The sequence below is a fragment of the Solanum verrucosum genome, unplaced genomic scaffold (assembly GCF_900185275.1).
Source record: "Solanum verrucosum unplaced genomic scaffold, falcon-dt-bn FXZP01000280.1, whole genome shotgun sequence".
Lineage (NCBI taxonomy): Eukaryota > Viridiplantae > Streptophyta > Magnoliopsida > Solanales > Solanaceae > Solanum > Solanum verrucosum.
In genome coordinates, this window is record NW_026019982.1 from 1,404,535 (window position 1) to 1,423,716 (window position 19,182).

Below are 19,182 nucleotides of genomic sequence, written 5' to 3' on the forward strand. Positions count from 1 at the left end.
AAAAAGCTATTTACTTTACACAATCTAATAGGTTGTGAAAAAAGCTATTTACTTTTTGCTAGTAGTATAGTGAGGATTGATTATACATTGGGTTTGTACAACGAGTGGATTAAATTGAATTTGTACAAACTAAAATTCATTTGGTTAATAAATAATATGTTCAAAAGTTTTTTGTTCAACTTGGCATAAATTTTTATTTCTTTGTTCATTTTTCTATAATCCCTTTTGAGAATTTGGCATATAGTAAGACAAGTCCTTTGAAGCAGCACCACAAATTACCTAATTCATTCGGCATAAGCTAGATAACTTTTGTCTCACTCGGCATAAATTTTAACCAAGGAGCATTATAAGGCTCCATAGCTGTGATGTGAAACTAGATCCACTAAGAGGCGATTTATATCCTCTCTATGCCTCTTGCTTAGGCTGCACCATCCTGTAGCAATTTCCCTCCTCCTTGGTTGTATGTTTTCATGGAGGAGAAGCTTAAACCATGAAAGAAACTTTTAGATTAGTCATCAATAATTGTTGCTCTGTTGGGTAGTGAATTGTCAGCTTTTTGATGGTCTTTATTCCTTTATATATACTATGGAATACCCTTGAATTCAGAATAATTGATTAATTCTCATGCTGGTGATGCTGAACTTCGCATAATAGTTGATCGAATCTTGGCACACTATGGTGAAGATCTACTTTTGTATGCAATGCTCTTATTTCAACATGCTTGCAACTCCTATTTATCATCTTTGTATTGTTGTTCTTGTCAGTAAAATAAACAGCTCTTAATGTTTCCATTTCTCCGATGGTCTTGCTTTAGTCAGACCTCTCCATCCACCCTTATCTTCTCTTTTACAAAACTAGGTACATTATAATATCCATTGGACATTTTATTCCTTCCTTTTTTCTTTTTTTCTTTTCAAGGGTTAAAGGTGATGAGAAGAGATTATTGACTATTTTTTTCCTGCAAGTTCTTAAATTTCTTGCCACTTAGTTGCAACTGCTCATTAATCAGTTAGAGTTTTTAACCTAACAACAATTATTAGCGATTAACAACTTATAACAGTCATCCCAACAGACTGAGGATGCTTTATCCCAGAGAATGGAGGCATTGAAATAGTCTTTGGCTGAGACTTTTGCAGGGTCTCTTGGACCTTCAGGTTCCTCTGGGAATGTTGCAAATTATATGGGTCAAATATCCATGGCAACGGGGAAGCTTGGAACTCTTGAGGGTTCATACGACATGTGCTTAATCAGTCTTTCACATTTGTGTCTATTCCTTTGAAGTTATATATTTGCTTTGTCTAAAGTGCTTCCTAAAGCCTGCAGATTCATCATTGACATGTCAAACTTGTGCATCTTTCTGTTGGTTAGCCTTTTCCATAGTTATCTCCTTAGAAAAGAAATTGAGAGATGCATCCGGAGAAGGAAAATGAGAAGTAATGAACATCATAAAAACAAAAAGCTTCGAAGCACACGGATAGCAAGCTGAAATTCCTGCTATAATAGCTGCTTTCAATTGTATAATGGAAAATGAAACAACAAATTCATCGTGTGACTAAGTAAAAAGAAGCCTAAACACATCAGGAAGAAAGCCCCTGACTGCAGATCATATGTCCTCAAAAGTCCAGTTGCTCTTATTTGTTACTAGAAAGAGAGCAACAAGGTATAAAGAATGAATAAATGATAATGACTCTAGAAAAACATAATTAAGAACTAATTAAGCTAGAAAGAAAATGCAGTATTGGAACTAACTTATGCAGTTGAGGTAGAATAACTTTCTGCAACATTTCCGTCTGCGACTGTAGTTGGTGTATCCACCATTGATTCTTTTGGAGTACCAACACTGGCAGCAGCTGGAGATCCTTGTTGTGCGGCATTTTCCTCGTTCTTGGCATCATTAGCTGCTTTTCCTTTGGGACTTTTCTCATTTTTGGCATCCTTAGACGCCTTTGGTGTTGCGATTTTCTCATTTTTGCCATCCTTAGCCTCCTTTGGTGTGGAAATCTTTTCATTTTTGGCATCCTTTCCTTCCTTCGTTTCCTTGGTGTCCTTTCCGTCCTTGGCATCCTTGCCTTCCTTTCCGTCCTTGGCAACCTTACCATCCTTGGCATCCTTGCCTTCCTTTCCATCCTTACCATCCTTGTCTTTCTCAGGAGGAGGTAGCATATGTGGGGGAGGGTTCTGCTTCAGCTTGAGAAAAAGTTGGCGCATTCTAGACAGGTCAGTGGGTTTCCCAGGCTTTGGGCCCTGGATGACTGAAACTGAAGGCTTCTTCTCCTCCTCCTTCTTGCCTCGCCTCTTCTCAATATTAGGGACCTCACGGGGTATAATCTCTGCAATTGCTTTAAAGTATTGTTTGTGACTTCTTTGTGAAATTTCTCTTGGTTGGCCAGGTATAACTGCACAAAAGCACATGGATGGTCATATCCTATCAATTACTATTTTCACATAAAAGAGGTTTGAGTGCAAGCAGTTACTTTCTCCCTTTCTCGGTTATTAGCTTTTGTCGATTCACAATTGAGTGTCCGTTTTTCATAAAATGCTCGTATATACTCCTCAGCTTCAGCAATAATCTGATTCCTCATTTCCTTTTCCTTCTTCTCCTTCTCCTCAAGATAAATGGCATTTTGGCTGCAGAAAATAGACAGGAGACACTATTAGATAGCAAACATGCTCGATCTTCGCAAGCATTATATGCATGTTAAAGCATTGGGCGCGAGTATGCATCTGATGGTGTATATCAAGTAAAATAGTGTAATATGTTAATAAACTTTATAAGAAACTGAATTTGATCAGAACCTCCTTAAGGTTCCAAATGCAGTACCTCGCTAAATATCTCAACTATGTAAGTAACTGCAGAAATTTTAACCAATTAACATCATGTGGTGTGCTAGCTGTAGAAGTAAGTTAAACATCACTATTTTCTGTAGAAAATGATAATTTCATTCATAACCTGTTGAAAATCTCACTGGAAAAAAAAGAGGTTAATTTCCTACAGTTCTATCGATTGTGTTCAAAATATGTACATATTATCCTAGAAAGGACATTTAGGAAACAAAACAATTCAATCACAATCATTGACGACAATAATAGCATTAACTAAGAAAGCAGACTGTTGTCATCTGCCCCCTCCCTCCCCTCCCCCCAATCACAATCATTGACGACATTAGTAAGACATTAACCAAGAAAGCAGACTTGTTCACACACTGAATCGCCAAAAAAGAAAAAAGGAACAATGAGAAAATCAGAGCTGAACACAGGGAGCTAGATATTTAAATTTCTCAGAAGGTCATACATGATTAAAGTTAGTCTTCTGCTCTAGTAAACCAACATCACTTTCATACCCTCCTCTTTCATGAACTGTTAGAAGTCTTATTGCAATAATTGGCTTCTTGCATACAATGACTGATCCAAGATGCCCCAGAGACATGCAAAACTCTAGCTACAAATTAGTAGTATGACATTAGTTTGGTCTAGTAAGATATTAGCTCTACTTGACATCTTGGAAATTTTTAGCAGCAAGTTTTAAAGCTGTTGCTACTTATTTTGTTTTTGTATCGTGCAGTGTAGAAACTCAATTATGGTAATCATTGCAGATACCATCCAGCAAGTCTCAGAATGATTCTGTGTTTTAACCTCTGAACTGAAAGGAGTTGGCACAAATCGAATTACTCTTGATGCCTCCTTTCTAATTTATCTCTAGGACACCATTGCTTGAATCTAAGATGAGTTTTATTCACGAAACAACACATTCTGCAGTCTAAATTTCGAAATGACAAAGTCAAATAACTGCCAGTGTAATTTTTTCTCTTATATCCAATAAAATAACACAATCATCATTTCAAGTTGTTATCTTGGTATAAATCAGCAGACCATTGCTCTAGTGTTTGAGATTTTGAATGAAGCCTTTAAATCCATGAAGATGCAGAACAAGCTTAATTATTGATCGCAATCTATCGCACTGTGAGTAGCATTAATTACCTAGTCTAGTTCCTCTGAACTCATAAAATCAAATAAATCCTCATCGTTACGCATCTTCAAGGATGATATAGCTCCTAAACGAATAATAGATGCATGCTCACTATATTGTATCAGAATAAAATACAAAGTGTGGCCACCATATTTTTTTTGTGTAATGCACTAGCAAACTTGAACTAGTGGTGATCCTGGCGCATATCAACAGTGAGAGAAGATGCAGTTGCATTATCCAAATTCTACATGTTAGGATATTCCAGAGTAAGTGCAGCTAATGAAAATGGGACTTTGTACACTGTGTGCTTTTACGACACTTAGAATGTTGGGTTTCTAACGACCCGACAGCACCTTCTAGGAAAATCAGGTGCATAGCTGCGGGTGGAGCTTTTGTTCTAAATACATATATTCAAAGGATTTATGTTACTTACACGGATAGTGTTATGATTTTTTTACTCCATCAATGTAATTTAACCTGTTATATTAGGTTGTTTACCATTTTATCTAGGATAACAATCAATGTTAATAAATAGACTTACCTATATTACCTTTTACATTATCATTTTAAGGAACTTAATTAAACACTTCTCAATATACATACCCTCCAAGTCCTTGACCACTCAAATACTGGATCCGCCACTTTCCGTGCATTGTAACATAAAGTATGAGTACATTTGACTCTTGATTCATTAATTCCACTAAGAGCTAAGGTCATATATTTGCCATACAAGTACTCAACAAAAGCCAGATTAAGGCAATTAACGTCAAGCACAAATCTAAAAAACAAATTGAAAAAAGCTCAAACATAATTCAGCATAAATGAAGCCAAAAGAAACACAATTAAGCATACACATTGTAAAACTTACCGACGCCATTCTCGAAAAGCAGCACCTTCCTCACGCATCTCGGTAGGATCAGGAAGCAACGGTCCATCAGTACCGGATGAAAAAAGGCCATCCGTATCAGCTCCGAGATCATATGTCTTAGATTGCACATCAGATCCTTGATTACCCTCCAATGTCTCATGAAAAGGTGAACCTTGATACTCGCGATTAGGAGATGGAGCAAATCCACTATTCTCCGGCGACTGCATGTTATCATGATAGTAATGCGGCTGTTCACCTGCAGAAAAATCATCTATATCAGACGGCATCGGCGGAGGAACATCGCCGCCGTCATCGGCGGAGGTAACATCGAACTCATAACGATGGGAATGGTCGAATCCGTCGTAGTTGTGATCGTCGAAAGGACTTGCCGTCGACGGGATCTCTTCCGTACCGTCGGCGTAGGTTTGTTCGAAATTCTCCATATTTGTTGCGAAGTGTTTGAAAAGGTCCCCAGTGAAAATGTGGTTGTATTTGGATATGCAAATGAAAAATGCATGTTGCTAACGAACAGAGCGGTCGCACTGTGGAAAAAGTCTTTTTTTTCTGTCCACTTGTAGCTCTGCCAAATTTATTTTTGAGCCAAAAATATATAACATTATATTCATTAAAATAATATAATACAAATATAATACGATATATTAAAAAAAAAAAAAAAAAGCTATTTACTTTACACAATCTAATAGGTTGTGAAAAAAGCTATTTACTTTTTGCTAGTAGTATAGTGAGGATTGATTATACATTGGGTTTGTACAACGAGTGGATTAAATTGAATTTGTACAAACTAAAATTCATTTGGTTAATAAATAATATGTTCAAAAGTTTTTTGTTCAACTTGGCATAAATTTTTATTTCTTTGTTCATTTTTCTATAATCCCTTTTGAGAATTTGGCATATAGTAAGACAAGTCCTTTGAAGCAGCACCACAAATTACCTAATTCATTCGGCATAAGCTAGATAACTTTTGTCTCACTCGGCATAAATTTTAACCAAGGAGCATTATAAGGCTCCATAGCTGTGATGTGAAACTAGATCCACTAAGAGGCGATTTATATCCTCTCTATGCCTCTTGCTTAGGCTGCACCATCCTGTAGCAATTTCCCTCCTCCTTGGTTGTATGTTTTCATGGAGGAGAAGCTTAAACCATGAAAGAAACTTTTAGATTAGTCATCAATAATTGTTGCTCTGTTGGGTAGTGAATTGTCAGCTTTTTGATGGTCTTTATTCCTTTATATATACTATGGAATACCCTTGAATTCAGAATAATTGATTAATTCTCATGCTGGTGATGCTGAACTTCGCATAATAGTTGATCGAATCTTGGCACACTATGGTGAAGATCTACTTTTGTATGCAATGCTCTTATTTCAACATGCTTGCAACTCCTATTTATCATCTTTGTATTGTTGTTCTTGTCAGTAAAATAAACAGCTCTTAATGTTTCCATTTCTCCGATGGTCTTGCTTTAGTCAGACCTCTCCATCCACCCTTATCTTCTCTTTTACAAAACTAGGTACATTATAATATCCATTGGACATTTTATTCCTTCCTTTTTTCTTTTTTTCTTTTCAAGGGTTAAAGGTGATGAGAAGAGATTATTGACTATTTTTTTCCTGCAAGTTCTTAAATTTCTTGCCACTTAGTTGCAACTGCTCATTAATCAGTTAGAGTTTTTAACCTAACAACAATTATTAGCGATTAACAACTTATAACAGTCATCCCAACAGACTGAGGATGCTTTATCCCAGAGAATGGAGGCATTGAAATAGTCTTTGGCTGAGACTTTTGCAGGGTCTCTTGGACCTTCAGGTTCCTCTGGGAATGTTGCAAATTATATGGGTCAAATATCCATGGCAACGGGGAAGCTTGGAACTCTTGAGGGTTCAATACGACATGTGCTTAATCAGTCTTTCACATTTGTGTCTATTCCTTTGAAGTTATATATTTGCTTTGTCTAAAGTGCTTCCTAAAGCCTGCAGATTCATCATTGACATGTCAAACTTGTGCATCTTTCTGTTGGTTAGCCTTTTCCATAGTTATCTCCTTAGAAAAGAAATTGAGAGATGCATCCGGAGAAGGAAAATGAGAAGTAATGAATTAACCTGTGTTCCAAATATTTCTTTAGTCCAATCAAAATATAAATGTCTAAGGTGTTTTTAAGAAAATAACACAAAATATGAGATGAGTGATGACACTAAAATATTCATTAAAAATAATAATGAAATCGTATAAAATAAATATTGCAAATTGATAAGTCATAATGAACATGATCATAATTTAAAAGTACTAAATTGTGCTAAAATAAGTCTAATAAGTATTAATAAATATAATTTGGTTAATTATTTTAAATGTCTAAATCAATGTAAAACCAAAGAACAAATATTTAACATAATTGTCATTCTTAGTGTTGAATTAATTATTATTTTTTAGCATTAGTATTGATTTGATTTTGAATTGAGCTTTATTAGAGTGACTAATGTCTATGGACTATAACGTTTATTGAACCATTCAAAATTTAAGTCTAAAAAACTTGAAAATATATGTTAAAAGATAAAATTTATGAAAACGTATAAGTAATATTTAGAAATTACATCATACTTTTATATATAAAATAAATTTTATAAATTATATATATAATGTCGGGTTGGTTTAGTTTCATGTTAACTTTTTTATGTTAAAACCAAACCAACCCAAGTATAGTCGGGTTTTTTTTTTCAATACCAAACCAAACTATTAGTCGGGTTTTTTTTCTTGATTTGATTTTCGGTTCGGTTTTGTGCATCCCTACCTATAATGATGAGAAAACAACTAAGATCTTGCTCGAATACAACTTTTATCTTTATATTTGTAGTCGTTTGGCGTGAGGTATAAAATATTATAATTCCAAAATAAAATACAAGGTTGTTTTATCCTACATTTGGTTGGAGATATTAGATAGTTTTTAGATTATTTGTCTCACCATTTATACCATAATGATGCGAATCACCGAGAAAGATGAAGTGGAATGACCACTTTGGTGTCATGACATATCAAATATGCTTTAGATGGCTTGTAATAAAGCAGAAAAACATGGAGAGCAAACAATCAGGAAAAATACTAGCATGATACTCATTCAGTCATTTGAGTCCTGTCAATGTTTAGATTAAAATTACAAAATCAACTAAAGCTTAAACATTCAGGTTGCTAAGAGTTACAGAAAATAAAATTGGGGTTCAGTAAAGATTAGTTAATAAAAATAACTGACATTTCTTATTCATATGGTATAGGCTTGAGCAAAAGATGATGCTCCAACTGGTAATCTTTTGACAAATTATTGCTATTAGTTATGGGAAGATGGAGAGAATCACTATTTCAACAGATAACTATCAACATGGAAATGGTTCATCCAGTCATAATTGGTTTACTTCTTGAGTGATTTTCGCTGCTTCTTCACCAACGCAAACATCTCGCGATGTAATACCTACTGTTAGGCCATCTGACGCTAGTTGCTGAGCAATTCAAATGGAAGATAATGCTGAACATCTCTTAGAGGCCATGTCCCAACAATCATAATTCCCAAAAAGCTGGGAGAACAGAACTAAACTACTGGAAAAATGGAACTTTTGGATTTTACCAGTCTTGACCTCATAAAATTTGAAACATGATCAAACTATCAGGAGAGAAGGCAAGCAGCAACTTAAAATACAAATGACCCTTATGTCGAATAGATAAGCAATAACTTAAAATAAAAGAAAGAAAAAAGACCGTAGAAAGCGCAACTAACCAGTTTTACATATATGGTAATGAAGGAGCCAACCACAGCCAGTTTTAATCTGTCAATTTCCTAATTTCAGGAAGATATACACCGCACCACAGAGACTATAGGAACAGGAGGAGTGAGGACTGAGGAGCTTGGAGATGTTTTGGAGTACATAGAAGTTTCAGAAATGGGATTTTCAAAGAGTGTAAGAATTGGTAACACATGTACAAGCAAAACTCGTTAGTAGGAACGTGAATTGCCATACAGCCATGGCGGTGAAACAAGCTGTTCAAGCATCTCAACTATGGCTTTTTATATAAGAGAAATTGTAGATGAACATCCCAAGAATATGAAAGATGGAAAGTCTGGAGATCATGGATATTCAAAGATATAAAAACTCTTAATTCTCAAAACCATATATTAGCAAACACATTTTGTGATTGTTCACTGAATCATGAGAACACATTTAAGACCGAGTCTTCCCCCTATTGGGCCAAATTCTTTTACAGAAAAAAAATAATCAAAAACCACAAGGAAAAGGAGAGAAGTGAAGCTTCAAATATGGTAAAAGTTACAGAAAAGCTCAGCTGCTAATATGTAACCAACTCTATCTTCTTGCAGCAGTAACTAGCCTAATACTTATACAGGTGTAGGACATGTTTGACACCAACAAATCACACAACTTTGGATTTTCTTTCCAAATTTCTGTAATGTTCAGAGTATTTGGACACAATTCAACATGTCAGAGTTCATTCTTCCACATGTTTACGGTTAGGTGGAACTGCTATAAAGAGAAAGTAGCTTAGATGGAAACAACTTAATTGAGACAAATGATGATTGAAACCAGCTAGCAATGCAATCATAATCTCGATCGATCAAAAAAATATCAATTAAATTAACCTGCTAGCAGTGTGACCAATAACCCTTCGCATTGCCCAACAAAAAAAACTAAAAGACAGCATGAGCAACCTTAATCCTGAACAAGAATTCACAACTCTTTAATACTAAAAAAACTTGTATGCAACTAAATATTGGCGTCCGCTTTTCATTGATGTTTACACTATGTGAAACCAGGAAGATTAACACATTAGTACAATCAAGCATAAAATAGGTCTTCATAGTTGCTGCTCGAGTTTTTGCCACATTGATTGTGTGCTACTGATATTACTAAATGCAAGTGTAAGGATTCAGATAATTTTGCTTTGACTCAAGCCCGAGTCACGGTGATATAGTTTATTCTATTTCGTTGAAACATTATCTCGAAATACACCTAGAGAGAATTGGGAACAACATCTCTGAAATTCAAGATACAAAATTCTGTCAAAGCAAGTTACAAAGATGAAATGAAGCACAAAGAAACAACCTTTTCATGAAGATTTGATGGAATCCACAAAGCCGCTACTAAGAAGCCTCTCCACATACTTTCCCAATATATCCACCTCAAGGTTAACCTTCTGCCCCACTTTCTTCAATGGAATCACCACATTCTGCTGCGTGTACGCCACCAACATGAAGTTAAAACAGCCTTCTTCATCAACCACGTCAACAACAGTCAAACTAGTCCCATCCACAGCAATGAATCCTTTTGGCACAATGTACCTCAAAAGCTCTTTAGCAGTCTTCACCTTCACCCACAAAGAATCCCCTTCAGTTTTGAGCTCAACAATCTCACCAGTCCCATCAACATGTCCCTGCACAAAATGACCCCCCATTCTAGTAGTAGGCCTCAAAGCCCTCTCCAGATTCACCAAAGACCCTTGTTCCAATTCGATCAAAGAAGTCTTCCTTAGTGTCTCCGGAGCTAACCCAACACTGAATTCCAAATTCTGGGTATCGAAATCAGCTACTGTTAAACAAGTTCCGTTGACGGAAATGCTGTCGCCGAGATTGATATCTTCAAGAATGAGTTTTGCTTGGATTTTCATGGTGAAACTGTCGGGTTTATCGTAACCCAGTTGTTTAATTTGACCCATTTCTTCAACTATGCCGGTAAAAAGGGAAGTGATTGGAGTGGAAGAAGTACGACATTGTTGGGGCTTTAGAGGCCTGAAAAAGATGGGAGAAATTGAAGGAGATTTGAGAAAGAAGGCTCTTTTGAGCTGGGAATTCGATGGAGTTGGTAGTAGATTGAAAATGGTAGAGTTTTTGGGGGAGATCGAAGGGTTTAAGTGCTTGGAAGGAGAAGCAAATGAGAATGAAATTGTCGCCATCGGCTCTTTCTGGTTCTCTGCTGAAGTGCTAAGTTTTCGGAACTTCCAATGGGGTTTGACATTTTTCCAGATTTTATTACAGCTCTATTTTCCCTAATGATATAAATTAAATGAGCAATCTAACTTTTGACAAAAGAATTATTTATGTCATTCACTAAAAAATTGTCTCAGTTATGTTATTTTTGTTTTAGAAAAGATTTATTCATGTCATTATTTCAACGAATAACATAGATGAATCTTTTCTCAAATTTTGATGAAGTATTTGAATATTTTTCTTTTTTAAAAATAATATAATTAATGACGTGACCGAATTGTAATTGACCATGTGTAAGAAATAATTTTGCAAAATCGGAATTGTTTTCAAATAACAAATAATGGCATGAATGAGTTTTTTATCAAACGAAAATGACATAGATGAGCTAAACAATTAACAAAAGACATAGATGAACATTTTTCTCAAAATTCGATAGCATATTTGAACATTTTTCATTAAAATATAACTTGTTGTAACTCATAGTAGTAAAACCTCGACGCAATTCATAGTGAGCCTTTAAATTTATCGAGAAATTTCACTTAGGGATCGTTTGGTAGAGTATATAAAAATAATGTTAAATAGAGTGTATTGGTAATATTTGCATTAATAATGTATGTATTAGTAATGCTCATGCATTGTTTGGTTTGATGTATTAAAAATAACATGCATTGTATAAAAAAAATTATTTACAAAAATATCCTTGACAATTATTGTGGAAAAAATGTAAAAGGAGTTTAGAGGGGTAATTGAGTTTTTAGCTATGCCAATGCATGCATTAAATCCCTTTGCATTATTTATATCTAAAAATTCATGATATTAGTAATACACTCCCCAATACACAATAGAGTGTATAACTAATGTAGCATGAAAAAGGTAAACCAAACAAGGTATTACTAATACACAAAATTAATGCATGAATTGTATTTGCTAATACATTCAATCAAACAACCGCTTAGACACCTCAATTCTTAATAAAATATTTTAGATAGACATTTTTAATTCATATTTCGAAAAAGAAATATTTGTGTATATTTTCATTCACCTATTAGATAGTTAAGTTAATCACCTAATATATATATCATTTATTTTAAGGAAAAATTACGCAGTTAAACAAACTTATACTACTGAATTATTCATCATAGCTATAGTTTGCTATAATTACCACTCGCGACTAACATTAACCATTAATTACGTGGGCTGAATTCGAGTTTGTATAATTAGCCACATTTGTATAATTTACAACTAACAATTCTTTATTTGATTTGTGTTTGTATACGATAATTTGTATTAGTATATGACACAATGATTTCCTTTGGTTTTTCAGTTTTATCACCATATACATTCAATCTTTTTTTGGTATAACTTTTAAAAGTTTGTATAAATGTGTAGTTTTTGGATTTTGTATAATATAATTTATATAATGTAATTTGTATAATATAATTTGTATAACCGTTTAAAGTTCATATGTTTATGTTTGTATCAATTCGTTGTTTTGAGTTTTGTCATATTTGTATAGTTCCAGACTTTGTATTATTCAATTATACAAAAACGCGCGAATTATACAAATGAGATGCGAATTATACACATTATTTCCCTCCCTCCCTCGCCTCTCTCCTCCCTCTCCCGATCTCGGTCGCCTCTCTCTCCCTCTTCCAATCTCGCTCGCCAGATATACGAATACATATGTAATTGTCTAACCGATATACATATATAATTCACCTCGCTCGCCTCTCTCCTCCCTCTCCCAATCTCGCTCGCCACTCTCCTTCCTATAACATATAGTTACGAATCATAATTAACAAATTATAGCTATGGAGCGTAATTAAGCTATTTTAAGTGGCTATATGTGAAAGTTCCCCTTATTTTAATTATATACATTAAACTCAAATTAAAAATATCTGAATTTTTACCATTTATTAATTAAGGTAAAAAATACATATAGTTGAAAAGAATAATCATATATTACATAATTAACTTAATTATAAATAATTAAATTAAGACTCAAATATCTGAATAATTTTTTTTACGAGTTTAGTGTGTTGTGTAGTAAGCCTAAAAACTCTGTTATGATATTTTAGTACACTACAGAAATGAATTTGCACCGACTGCCTGATCCAAAAAAAAGGTGAAATTGTTCTGTTTTTTCAGCTGTCAAGGATTTTGCTCAACAACGAATAGTCATGGTGTTCATCAATCTTCCGAATCACAAAACCCTAACCCTAGAAATTAACCCTTTTGTAACTTCTCTTCAAACCCTAACCCTAGAAATCCATCAAAAGTTCCATATCCCAATCACTCAACAACGACTCTATTCATCCTGCCGGCGTCTGCTCGATGCGGAAGCACCGTTATCCGATCTAGGGATTTCCCCTAATTCCACTCTAACCCTGCACGTTCCTCTTTTCGGAGGTATGCAAGCTCCCGGGGCACCGAAAGCCCGGCTCGAATTTCTTAACACGAGACCTCCTCCGAATTATGTTGCTGGGTTGGGTCGTGGTGCTACGGGTTTCACGACCCGTTCTGATATTGGTCCGGCTCGTGCTGCTCCTGACCTACCTGATCGTTCAGCTGTTGGTGGTGCACCGGCAACTGGAGTTGGACGTGGACGTGGCAAGGGTGCAGGGGAGGAAGATGAGGAGGATGATGCGGAGGAAAAGGGGTATGATGAGAATCAAAAATTTGATGAATTTGAAGGTAATGATGTGGGGTTGTTTGCGTCTGCTGAGTATGATGAAGATGATAAAGAAGCTGATGCGATTTGGGAATCTATTGATCAGAGGATGGATTCTAGAAGGAAAGATAGGAGAGAAGCTAGGTTAAAGCAAGAAATTGAGAAGTATCGAGCTTCGAATCCGAAAATTACTGAACAATTTGCTGATTTGAAGAGGAAATTGTATACATTGTCAAGTGATGAGTGGGACAGTATACCTGAAATAGGGGATTATTCGTTACGAAACAAGAAGAAGAGGTTTGAGAGTTTTGTGCCTGTACCTGATACTCTTTTGGAGAAGGCTAGGCAAGAAAAAGAGCATGTATCTGCATTGGATCCGAGGAGCAGGATGGTTGGTGGCATGGAGACGCCCTCTTCACAGACGCCAGTTGCAGATTTGACTGCGGTGGGTGAAGGGAGAGGAACTGTGTTGTCAGTGAGGTTGGATAGGATTTTGGATTCTGTTACTGGGCAAACCGTCGTGGATCCTAAGGGATACTTGACTGATTTGAAGAGTATGAAGATCACTAGTGATGCTGAGATTTCCGATATAAAGAAGGCTAGATTGTTGCTTAAGTCGGTTACTCAGACGAATCCAAAGCATCCTCCTGGTTGGATAGCAGCTGCTAGACTGGAGGAGGTTGCAGGGAAGATGCAGGTAGCAAGACAGTTGATAAAGAAAGGGTGTGAAGAGTGTCCTAAGAATGAGGATGTTTGGTTGGAGGCGTGCCGTTTGGCGAGCCCCCTTGAGGCTAAGGCAGTGATTGCTCAAGGTGTTAAGGCAAATCCTAATTCAGTCAAGTTGTGGATGCAGGCTTCAAAGTTGGAGGATGATACAGCAAACAAGAGCCGTGTGTTGAGGAAAGGTCTAGAGCATATCCCTGATTCAGTGAGGTTGTGGAAAGCTGTTGTGGAGTTGGCCAATGAAGAAGATGCTAGACTTTTGCTTCAGAGGGCTGTGGAATGCTGTCCATTGCATGTGGAGCTGTGGCTTGCTCTTGCTAAGTTGGAAACTTATGATAATGCTAAGAAGGTACTTAACAAGGCTAGAGAAAAGCTGCCTAAAGAGCCTGCCATCTGGATCACTGCAGCTAGGCTTGAAGAAGCTGATGGGAATACTGCTTCAGTTGGGAAAATTATTGAAAGAGCAATAAGGGCTTTGCAGAGAGAAGGTTTGGAGATTGACAGGGAGGCTTGGATGAAGGAGGCTGAAGGATGTGAAAGAGCCGGTTCTCTTGGGACTTGCCAAGCTATAATAAACAACACTGTTGGGGTTGGTGTTGAGGAAGAAGATAGGAAGAGGACCTGGGTTGCTGATGCTGAGGAGTGCAAGAAAAGGGGTTCTATTGAAACAGCGAAATACATTTATGCACATGCTCTTACTGTATTTAGAACTAAGAAAAGTATCTGGCTTAAAGCTGCACAGCTCGAGAAAAGTCATGGTACCAGGGAATCGCTTGATGCACTGCTTCGAAAGGCAGTTACCTACATTCCAAAGGCTGAGGTTTTATGGTTGATGGGTGCCAAAGAGAAGTGGCTGGCTGGTGATGTTCCTGCTGCTCGAGCAATTCTGGAGGAAGCATTTGCTGCAATTCCTGATTCTGAGGAGATATGGCTTGCTGCTTTCAAGCTCGAGTTTGAGAACTGTGAGACAGAGAGGGCAAGGAAGCTTCTTGCTAAGGCACGTGAAAGGGGAGGCTTGGAACGGGTTTGGATGAAGTCAGTCATTGTGGAGAGAGAACTTGGAAATGTGGATGAGGAGAGGAGATTACTGGATGAAGCATTGAGGCGCTTCCCCTCATTTTTCAAACTTTGGTTGATGCTGGGACAGTTGGAAGAAAGACTTGGTAATTCTAACAAGGCGAAGGATGCATTTGAATCTGGCATTAAGAATTGCCCCAATTGTATACCCCTTTGGCTATCCCTTGCGTCTCTAGAGGAGAAAATGAATGGGCTAAGCAAAGCTCGAGCAGTTCTTACTATGGCCAGGAAGAGGAATCCTCAAAACCCTGAGCTATGGCTTGCAGCTGTGCGGGCTGAAGCTAGGCATGGCTACAAAAGGGAAGCTGATGTTCTGATGGCTAAAGCATTGCAGGAGTGCCCCAACAGTGGCATTCTATGGGCTGCTTCAATTGAGATGGCGCCTCGACCTCAAAGAAAAACCAAGAGCTCTGACGCTTTAAAGAAGTGTGATCATGATCCTCATGTTATTGCTGCTGTGGCTAAGCTGTTTTGGCAGGAGAGGAAAGTAGACAAAGCAAGAAATTGGTTCAACAGGGCAGTGACGCTTGCGCCAGATATTGGTGATTTCTGGGCATTGTATTTCAAATTTGAACAGCAGCATGGAGCAGAAGAGCAGAGGAGCGATGTGCTGAAGAGATGTGTTGCTGCAGAGCCAAAGCATGGTGAAAAATGGCAAGTTACATCAAAGGCTGTGGAGAACTCTCATGAACCAACTGAAAGCATATTGAAGAAGGTGGTAGCCACACTAAAGAAGGAGGAGAATTTGGCTGAAAATAACCACAACTAATCTGCTGTAGTGTATGAGTCTATGTACTTGATAATCTAGAGAGATTTATAGGTTAGGAGAGTTGTTAAAACATCCTTATTTGAATTTTACCTCAAATGGTTGGATCTTGGTTGTATTTGTCACCTTATGTGAGCTTATAATATTGCAATTTTCCATTTCTCATATTGTTCTCAAGGTTATGTTTCTTCTTGTATTTTTAGAGACAAGTGCTATGATTCCCTTCAATAGAAGGTTCAATCAATATTCTTGTTTGGCAACTAAAATTCACTGTGCAGTTTTTTTTTTCTGGTACGAGGTAATTTCCAGGGTAACTTCAAAGACAACAAAAGAAACAAAAGACAAAAATGGAAAAAGAGAGCAATCAAGAGCTGGTCTTTTTTCTAATGGGATGAGTCAGTAGGATCCTCAAAAGAGTGGATAAATCAGCTAGCACCCAACTCCTTGTATGGTGAAGAATATCCTAGAGCTAGAAGCTATGGAAGAAATGAGTATGCAGGATGCTCTAATTCTCTAATATCCATTTACTTCTGCCCCGGTATTTTATTGAATTCTATTTTCGTAAGTGTTAGGAGTATATATTCACTTCTAGATCTTGTTTTTCTTTTCGTGAAAGAATGCATGAGGTACATTGTCATGGTTTTGATGTTGCAAAATGGAAGCTTCAAGTCTGAAACTGATGAAGTTTCTGCATTTTTTGTACTTGTATTGAGTTTACTGTATTTCCTCTACAATCTCGTACTGTATAACTTTTTTTCATATGCCTTCTATGTTTTATCAAAAATCTCGTACACCTTTTATGTATGTTACTTTTTTCACTTCACTGGTGAAATTTGAGTTGATGAAGTTCATGGCAAATTTTGAAGCTATGTGTGGATGTGGAAATACCTATTATATTGACATATGTAGTGCAGAGCTGAGACGGAGACAGCTTATCTCTTGACAAAACACAAGGATCTCTTTTTTTAGTCCGACCGTGTAATTAGCCGGTATAATCTTACTTCTGCCAATCACATTTCATACCCTTTTGATATTCCTTATCCTTAAATTCTCATCTGATAATGTCAAGCATGCACAAACTCATTTTAGTCTTATGAATGTTTTATGCACATGCTATGTATCAGTTCATGGTTAATGGTTTGACTTTGTATTTACAAGTTCATCAACTGATTTCTATGTTTTTTGAACATTTTATGAATTGGTTTTGTATGTAGCTATAGGAAAGTGCCACAGGTGCAATGGTGCTGCTTGTGCTTTTGCACGAACAAGAACTAGATTATGCAGCAGATAACTCAGTTATCTATCTCTGTCAGTTTAACTATTTTTACAGAATTTATGCCCTTCCACGCAGTTGATAGATTTCTGACAAACTGAAAGCTTTGTTGGCAGATATGGCACACTTGATAATTCTATCACCATGCCTGATTAGCACAACGTAGTGACTGACAAGTCCATAGACCTTGCAATGACATGATTTCTTCAGGAAGGTTGTCAAAAAGGATAACAAGCATGCAACAAGGTTAGTAGTCTAAGCAAGGGACCAAGTGAGAGGTCATGAGTTAAAGAGCCATATTTGACTTGAGTAGCACCTTGGCATCAGAAGAAGCCACCTTCTAATCTCCCACTACTCTTTTAGACCTCTCTCTTCTTTGGTAGCTAAGTTGAAGAGATCGGTAGGATTAATTAATTGCTAGCTAAATCAGCATCCGACGTTATACAATTTATTATTTTGTGTTACTTATGAATGTTTTGTGCACTGTTAAAGAGAACCAGTCAAGGCAGTTTTTTGGGACTTAGTAGGTGCGACAATCATGAAAAAATTGTATTGGCAGTCAGTTGAAATAGGATCCTTTTCCTCACAAGTCACAACCAGACATTTAGGAAGCAACAGGTATTTATCAATGAAACAGTTAGGTTGAGCTGGTCAAAAGATGATCTCTTAATTGATCAAGTAAATACAAGACCATTTTGCCATTGGTGATGGTATTAGCTTTGATATCCAAGAACTGAAAGGTTTTTACTTTTCTTGAGTCTTTAGTACAGCCAATAGTTTTAGAAAACAACTAGCAGTTGTTGAGAGAACTGTAACTTTGTGTTAGTTGACCTAAGCTGCACCCTTAGTGCTGAAGTGGGATAAGGCCTCTGATCTACACGTGCCCTTGGAATAACATTAGTCTCACAAATCAATCATTGTTGTTTTTAACACTTTGATCCAATATGGCAGCGGTATGACGAGACTCTTTCTGAACGTACTAATCCAACCCAAGGGAGGCAAATGACTCCAGAATTTGCAGCTTACTAGAGTAAGTCCTGAGCAAGTGCTCAAAACTTTCCCAGGTAAGAGTAAATGTTGCATAGTTTCCAGCTGAAGCACAATAATGCAGTAGTTTATTCTCAGCTACCTAAAAATTAAGGTTGTGGCTTTGTCTCTGCGTGTTGATTTCCTTCATGGCTGTTATCTTGGGGACCTTAGTGGGGGAGGGCAACAAACTTGTCTTAGGTGGAACTTATAAATCACTTGGTTTTGGCGAAGCGGAAAGCAACATAATCTAAAAGCTTGCAGCCCTTGAGGATTAGGGTGAGAGATGGCAAATTTTGTAAATTTAACAGATTAGGCAACGGGAGTTATTGCATTGTACTGAACTCTGTTCTTCGTGAGACGGTATATTATATTGACGTATGCTATGCTTTATCAGTGAAGGTAGTCTATGCATGATTGTTAAGGCAAGGGTACTGATGATACTAGTGTTGAATAATCTGGAAGCTGCAGGTGTTGCAGCTAAGACCACTCATGACACCTCAATTTTCATTTGTGGCAGGGTTCAAGAAAACTGAACATGAACAGGTTTGACGGTTTTGTCAGAAGATTTAGTGTGCCTTTGTTTTTGGCCTCTCTCACCCCATCTCCTCTTTTCCTTTTTCTTATTTTTGGGTCAAAACTTGGTCTTTTCCCTCTTTTTGCTTTTTCTCAGTATACAAAAGTTTGTAACTACATGTGACTGAATAATTCACAGCTCATGACTATTCTTTTCTTCAAGTCTCCAGCAGTTACGTCTCTCCCCCGCCCTAGTTTCCGCAAATTGGACCTTACAATGAGTGAATCTTGGGC

At 36.8% G+C, this 19,182-nt stretch overlaps 2 protein-coding genes and 1 pseudogene across 2 annotated transcripts; 1 reads left to right on the forward strand and 2 right to left on the reverse strand.

Moving 5' to 3' along the window:
* Nucleotides 1–1,749: 1,749 nt before the first annotated feature.
* LOC125817619 (clathrin light chain 1-like) lies at nt 1,750–5,382 on the reverse strand (annotated as a pseudogene).
* Nucleotides 5,383–9,879: 4,497 nt separating this feature from the next.
* LOC125817621 (riboflavin synthase) lies at nt 9,880–10,802 on the reverse strand. The gene has a single exon (XM_049497178.1). It carries the CDS (start codon nt 10,800–10,802, stop codon nt 9,960–9,962), a length of 843 nt encoding a protein of 280 aa, XP_049353135.1. The 3' UTR covers nt 9,880–9,959.
* A 2,159-nt stretch (nt 10,803–12,961) lies between these two features.
* Nucleotides 12,962–16,280, forward strand: LOC125817614 (protein STABILIZED1). Its single transcript, XM_049497163.1, has one exon. It carries the CDS (start codon nt 13,017–13,019, stop codon nt 16,074–16,076), a length of 3,060 nt encoding a protein of 1,019 aa, XP_049353120.1. The 5' UTR covers nt 12,962–13,016; the 3' UTR covers nt 16,077–16,280.
* The last annotated feature ends 2,902 nt before the right edge of the window (nt 16,281–19,182 follow it).